The sequence below is a fragment of the Lactuca saligna genome, chromosome 5, assembly GCF_052625555.1.
Source record: "Lactuca saligna cultivar CGN05327 chromosome 5, ASM5262555v1, whole genome shotgun sequence".
In the NCBI taxonomy this organism is placed as follows: domain Eukaryota; kingdom Viridiplantae; phylum Streptophyta; class Magnoliopsida; order Asterales; family Asteraceae; genus Lactuca; species Lactuca saligna.
Window position 1 is genome coordinate 229,069,405 of NC_136421.1, and position 7,296 is coordinate 229,076,700.

At 35.1% G+C, this 7,296-nt stretch overlaps 1 protein-coding gene across 1 annotated transcript; it reads right to left on the bottom strand.

Annotated features, from left to right (window-relative positions):
* Window positions 1–5,620: 5,620 nt before the first annotated feature.
* On the bottom strand, window positions 5,621–7,021 carry LOC145046906 (putative 2-oxoglutarate-dependent dioxygenase AOP1). The gene is made up of 3 exons (XM_078995170.1): window positions 6,645–7,021; window positions 6,040–6,361; window positions 5,621–5,875 (listed from the first exon to the last, which is right to left on the bottom strand). The coding sequence occupies exons 1-3, from the start codon at window positions 7,019–7,021 to the stop codon at window positions 5,621–5,623; spliced, it is 954 nt and encodes a 317-aa protein (XP_078851296.1).
* Between the last annotated feature and the right edge of the window lie 275 nt (window positions 7,022–7,296).

Consider the following 7,296-nt stretch of genomic DNA (forward strand, 5'->3'; position numbering starts at 1 on the left):
TTTATTTAAGGTGGAGTGTTGACTTTGCCTTAACTTATGACACAAGCAACCACCCCACACCCACTCTATGACCAGCCATACCTCCCCACCTTACCTATGTCACTTCAATGTTCCCTTACACTCAAATTTCACTCACTCCCACGTTTTTGAGCTGGAACAAACAACCACACTCCTCATTTTCTCTCATTTCTCTCATTCCACTAAGTAACAAACACCACTTTTCTCTCAAACTTTTCTACACAAATTTTCGAGATTCAAGGCTGATTTCAAGTGTTCTTCCACACTTAGTAAGTAAAAATTCATCCTCCCTATTATTATTTCACTTCATTCCACCCAAATCTTTGATTGCTTACACAAACTCCATAACTATAATGTTAGATTCTCGAAAACCTTCAAGGCATCTCCAAGTGTTCTTGAATTAAACACTTCCATTCTTCAACAATCATCTAATGAAATCACTTAAGGTGAGTTCATACCCCTACATTTTCATGTTTTCTCAAGTTTTTAGGGGGGGGGGGATACAAGTTAAAACATCAAGAACATAACTAAATATTTCTAACAGCCTTCATCAGAAAAGTTCAACTCCATTCACGGACAGTTTTGGGTATCTTAAACATTTTTTTTTCAAAACTGTACAAGGTGCAAATAGTTCAAGTTTGTAGCTTTAAAATGACTACTTGCACATCTCCATACGATTTTTCTACAATTTATGGTGATTTTTACAAAACTGCCTATCATTTCAAACAACAATCCAGACCAGTCTGTGATTATGGACTTTTTCACCCAAGTTGGAGGTCATTAAAAATCGTGATAAAAATTATGACTAAACTAGACACATTTTGTGAACTCTCCGAATTTACGGATCTAGTTTTCGACTTCGTATGATTTTTCTATGATTTTTCCAAAACAGGGCAGAATTGCTAAAGTTAGCCAACAGCATGTAAATATCATAACACTTTATATTATGTTAAGCAAAGTGTATAATCATAAGTTCTAATTTTTGAATGTGTTTCCTTGTTAGTTTATTATTATGAACTGAAACTAAGTCATTCATATTCAATATTATTCATTCATTTAGAACACGTATTATGTAACTATAAAAGGTATAGTTCGATAAATTCACAACACTAATACATTTCCATAAAAGAATTCATACATATTATATACATTTTAGATAAACTATAATAGGTATAGTTTATGATACATCACTCAACACACTTGTACAAAAAGGGTACATTCATACAAGAAAGATTTATATCCACACACATTTCACGTAAACTTGTTAACCTATGTTGTGAGACTCTCTCTCTCCCCGTACGTCCGAGTGCGGGATATAATTCCTGGTAGTTATAATCAGAATCTCCTTGAGGGAGAACGTGATACTTGTATATAGATCTATATTGGGTTTGACACCCCACACCTTGCTGCTAGCTACAGTGGGACCTGCAGGTCTACGGGTGACAAATGTCATTTCATTTTCGCGACGCCTGAGAAACGTTGTGGCAGGTTCACATAGTCACAGTATGATTATAGCGACTCACCTAGGGAGATAACAATTCATAAAGTTTACGGGGTTTCATAAAACCGAAGTAGGTTTTAGGTTGATAAAGAAATTTACTTTCCATATCATTTTAAACTCACGACATTTCTACTAAGTAATGATGATTTCTTATACATTTTAGTCTTTGGTTATAAGGCTACATTTTTCGTATTTCAAGGAAAATATCGGATTTTTCTGAAACAAACGCGACATTTACATGTGAAAGACTTCTACTAAGTTTATTATTAAAAACTTATGAACTCACCAACCTTTGTGTTGGCACTTTTCAAACAACTTGTATTCTCAGGAAAACACTAAACAGGTAATCAAGTGCTTTTGAGGATGGGACGTTAAGGCATCAAACTTTTCATATTTTGTCAACATATTGTAATTGATTTTGAAACATGTAATTCATACAAGTGATGTAACTTTTTCAATTATATATATATGTTGGTTGTGTTTGCTTAAATTACTATTGAAATTGTGGTTATGATACTATACATGAAGTCCTCCACCCCCGGACGTTTCCGCCATCCTTGGTTTGGGGGCGTGACAAGTTGGGACTTCAAGAGTAAACTCCTTAGGACGTTTACGGCCCTAAACACCACACCCACATGAGTTCACGACCGTGAACTCATAGGTGGTGTTTTTGGATGCTAAATGGCTTCATAACTCATGGATAATTTAGCTAGGATTACATCTAAGGAATTGGGATGAATTTAAACTCACTTGTGGACCATTTATTGGAGTTTACGGTTGTAAACTTGGAGTTTACGGCCGTAAACTTCCCCTCACATCAAATCCTTAAAGTTTTGGTCCTTACACAATCATATGTGATTCCTAACTAATTTTCTAAGCCTTGGTATGAATTTAGGGCACCAAATGACTCATCTTTAGGAGTTTACGGCCTTGGAACATATTCTTGGGGTGTCATGGCCATAAACACCTAATTAGAGGGTGTTTGACATGTTTAAGGTCCCCAAACTATTTTTAGATGATTCTAGGATTTATTTCAAGGCTATTGGTGAAGTTATATGGGTTTTTAACACTAGCAAATGAGTTTACTCCCCATGAATGAGGAGTTTACGGCCCAAGCTTGTTCTTGGGCAGTAAACTCATGTTTACTCTTCAAAAATTATGCTTAGGGTGTTCTAAGTCCGAATTGGTAAGCCATATAGTCGAATCTAAGTCCTAAAATTGTTTAGGAGGGGTTTAAAGGCATAAAAACCCTCTTATCATGAGTTTACGGCCCAAGCATGCTCCTTGGCCGTAAACTCATGTTTGAGGTCCAAAATAAAAGTTTAAGTTCGGATTTGAAGGCTAATGAGGTTGCATAACAAGTTAGGGAAGGTACCTTGGTGATTAGAAGCCTTAAATTTGAGATTTGGACCCTTAAACTTGAATTTAAGAGACAGGTTAGAGAGAGAGTAGAGAGAGAGAGAGAGAGGGAAAAAGCTTCAAATGATAGCTTGAACACTTTTAAATAGTTCCCAAAACTTGGACACGGTGGAATTCTACCCGATACCGGCATTAAACGGGGCTTTTGGTCGCACCCGATTAAGTTTCTGTAACTCAGCGGGGACGTTTCTAAAATTTCTAAAATAAATATTTTGGGCTAATTTCATGAGTTCCTAAGGGGTTTGGACACTCATTAGTATCAAATAAACATATAAGTTTAAATAATTTAACCTAAAACGAAATTGGAACGAATCGATAAAGGGCAAATTTTTACGGGTAGAACGGGTTTTTCGGCGATGGAAAATTTCGGGTTGTTACAATTTTGGAACAAAGGCAGATTTTCAGTCATGGGTTCTGATTGAGACACTAACTTGTGTTGACTCATAATTTGGGAGTATGATTTGTAATCGGAACAAAGGGTTAATTTGAAATTGATGGTATTGTTGATTACGTCTTGGGTTCAAATTGTAAATTTGGACTCGGCACTCGACATTGTGAATTTTAGAGTTCAAATAATGTGTTGGATATTGATCGGGAAGGATTGAAAACGAATGGTTACGTCGAAAATCGAAGGTTTGGGATCAAGGTCGAGGGTCCTTTAATGGAGATCGAATATGTGGCTTACACTGGACACTCGGTGGGATGAGTTGAGCCGAGCATCGAGGATTGAGTATTGAGGTTTGAAGGGTTGATTCCGACGGTTCAAAATGGGAGGTCGACGATTCGAAATGTGTAGTTACTGAGTGTCGATGTTGATAGTCGACTTGGTTTGATTTCGAAGGGTCGTTGTGGGTATCGACATGTGATGTTCGAATTGGTATGTAATAGTTGATTTCGAATGTTCTTACCGAGCATTTGAGTCGATGGTAGCTAGTTGGCATCAAACTCATATCCAACTAGTACAAGATACTTGTGGAAGAAAAGGAACTTGTTCAGTTTGCACCCATGGAAGTTTTAAGAAGATACATAAGTAACCCACATTCGAGTAAAAAAACTTGTGAAGTGTGAAGAAGTTTCACATTGAATCCCTAAAGGTTGAAGTATTCGCAAAATTTACCCAATTTCGAAATTGGGTTGAAAATTCTGAGAAATAAGAATATTTTCGAAACAGCCCCTATAGTTAATATGTCTAGTTTCTCAATTGTGGTAAAGTTTCGCATCTGAGACTACTTTTGGCGCAACGGGTCACTGTAGAATTCTGATACTGGTAGTTTTTACTCGGATTTTCGAAATTCTTGCAACTCTCACCCAAAAGTTGAAAATTTTCACAAAATTTGGAAAAATTTCATGACTTTTTCGTGATTGTTTTTTCGTGCAAGTTTTTCGCGATTTCATTTTTAACACACATCAAGGGGGAGATTTGTGAAATTTATTCCTCAGGCGCTTCTCAACTTTAGTAGGTTTTATAATCACTTGCAGATTATAAAAATAGAGAGAATGTAGAGTGGGTATTCGAAGCTTCTTGGGTATTCATTTGCGAATTTGAAGACCGATATTACTTCGAGGGGGAGTTAGTCTTGATCGCACAAGCTCGTTGGATATTGAAGCCAGAACATCCAATCCTAACTTTCAGGGGGAGACTGTTAGAGTGCAAAGTCACTATTAGATGTCATGTGTGGTTACTCCTTTGTATGTGTGTAATGAGTTGTCTTTCCTTTATAAGGAAGTGAATGACACTCATTTTATGTAAGAAAGAATTCTGTAAGTTTAGAGAGAGAAATATTGCAAACCCACTTGTATTCTTTCTAAACTAATGAGAGCTAAACCTTGATTTATTTACTATTATATTCTTCGTGTTCATGATTCTTACATGATTTACTAAATCATTTCATATTCAGTAGTCATCATCATGGATTAGAATCACTACACTTTATTGTCTTTCTTACACCATTTTGGCATTATGAACCACTTGAGTAACCTTAGGAAGCCGTTACATAAAATCATGATTCTCTGATAAAAAAGACGAATAATAAATTAGGGAAAGTGAGTACAAATCCAACGTAATTGTTCAATTTAACCAAAATATTTACCAACTATATATAAAAGCCATATTAACTTTATATAAATTTAGTATTTTTATGCTGTTTATAGATGTACAAGTCAACCATAATCCATATTGATGTATACAACTTTTATTTCAATCGTTAAACAAATTTATTGAATTGGTAAAATATGAAATGATTACACTATTATATAAATAAAATAATCAACCAACCCCTTCAAATTTGGAAATAAAACAAACACAACTTAAAACAAATGCATACTTAACAATTAAAAAAAGTCACTGAAAAGCGATTATAACAATACAGAAGCAAGTATCCATATATAGTTTCTCACGATACAATTAAGATGTAAATTAAATTATGAAAAAATAGATTGTGATGATAAGGAGTCGACAACTAGAAATCAAGACTTATTTTATTAAAGACAAGAGGTGGATGAGCAAACGATACAAGCAATGAAACACAGAGAAATTTCAACCAAGAATCAAAACCATACATTAAATACTAAAATTTATTCTATAAAATAAAATATTAAAATTCCCATTATTAGGGACATTTCAAAATCAAATCCTTAAACATCAAAATTGACCCTGGCCAGTTCCAATCATGTGCCGTTTGTTTAGTTTAAAATGCTACAATAGGCTTTTACTGCATATTTCTCTTTGCCTTGACCACCTCTAAAGAGGAATTTGATAAACTCGTCGTAATCAAAAGACTTGAAGGATAACGGGTGCTCTTCGTCCACCATCTCTTCCATGGTTTTCATCAGTTTCCCGACTTTTGGCAATGCGAAAAGCCCTAGCGAAAACCTAGTCTTGTTTTCTCTTATAAGCACTCTATGATATGGCACATGCAATCGTCTGTTTAACCATACCTGAATGTCAAAGTTTTCAAACTTATTATTAGCAGTAATTAGGTGAGAATATATAATAGAGTTCTCAGGTTCAAGTATGTGTATCACATTCCTACTATATAGGCACGTAAGGAGTATACAAACATTGTATAAATGGATCCTAGATCGGTGTTTATATTACTTACATTTAAAGTTTCGGCGACCATGACAGTAAACAAGTGTGGTGAAAGCTTTACTTTGAACCATTTGTCACCTTTCATTTGAATCTCTAATCCTTCAACATCATTTTGATGTAAAATCGTCATTATACCTGAATCTGCATGTGCATGTAATCCCAGATCGGATTCATTTTGCTTTGGAACTCTATATTTCATAAGCTTAAGCGTATAACACTTTAGTTCCATATATTCATTAAAATACGGGCCCAAATCCAAGCTCTCGAAAACCATTTTCATCACCATTGCATCTAATTCGAAGAGCTTATTCGAATATAAATGAATGTCTTCGCTACCACACAAAAATAGATACATTATAAAAGACTAGATTATCATTATCGATCAAGACAATTTATGTCAAATTCGTAACAAAAAAAATCCAGAAAAAATGTATAGATAATATTGACTCATTTGAAACAATTTAGGTTGAATTGTACCACCATATGTCAAAAGGGTAATTTTAAATGATTTAATAAAACAACATTTGCCTCCACGAAGTGTTTGTAAATACATATAACATCCTTTATATTTTATGATATCCAACCTGCTCATATTACCACTAATAAAACTCTTACCAAACTTGATCGTTTCCTCGAGGCCACATCAGATTGGTGAAGTTCTCAACTTGTTTCTTCATGTAAGGTTCATCAATCCCCAAGCTTTCATATAGTGGAAGTATTGGCGTATTCCCGATAAATCCATGAAACATTCGGGAGGCGATGTTTTTGGATTTTGTTTCAAATGGGAGATCAAAAAGCTCCTTCATTGCATCATATACTGAGTTTTGAAGCTCTAGCGAAACCCCAGATACGATTGCTTGGAAGCAACCATATTCTTGGAGTGCCTGAAAAACTTCGGTTTTAACCGAATCCCAAACACGAGTGTCGGGATTCCCATCATTTAGCAATGAAAAATCAATCACAGGAAGCTGAATATATTCTCCGGAAGCCATTTATGTCTCTATTATGTTGTTTGGAACTAGGATTATCATTTGTCCATTTATAGTCTTTGTGTAAGTCTTTTATTAGCCGAATTAGTTCGATGTGACGAAAGATCCAAAAGATTGCATTTTGGAATCATCGAGACGCTAATCTTATTTGGAAGGCCTCACTTTGGTTTTTACGGGAATATCCAAGAAGAACGGTTGGTAAAAAAAAACGTTGAATTGGCAACAATGGCTGGATCAATTGCCATAGCCGACCTTTGATTCGGTTCTGTGGTGCCCAA

Coding starts and splice junctions, on each gene's coding strand:
- LOC145046906 (XM_078995170.1), bottom strand. CDS start 7,021: ATGGCTTCCGGAGAATATATTCAGCTTCCTGTGATTGATTTTTCATTG. Junction 6,362..6,644: donor CGAGGAAACGATCAAGTTTG/GTAAGAGTTTTA, acceptor TTTGTGTGGTAG/CGAAGACATTCATTTATATT. Junction 5,876..6,039: donor TGGTCGCCGAAACTTTAAAT/GTAAGTAATATA, acceptor TTTGACATTCAG/GTATGGTTAAACAGACGATT.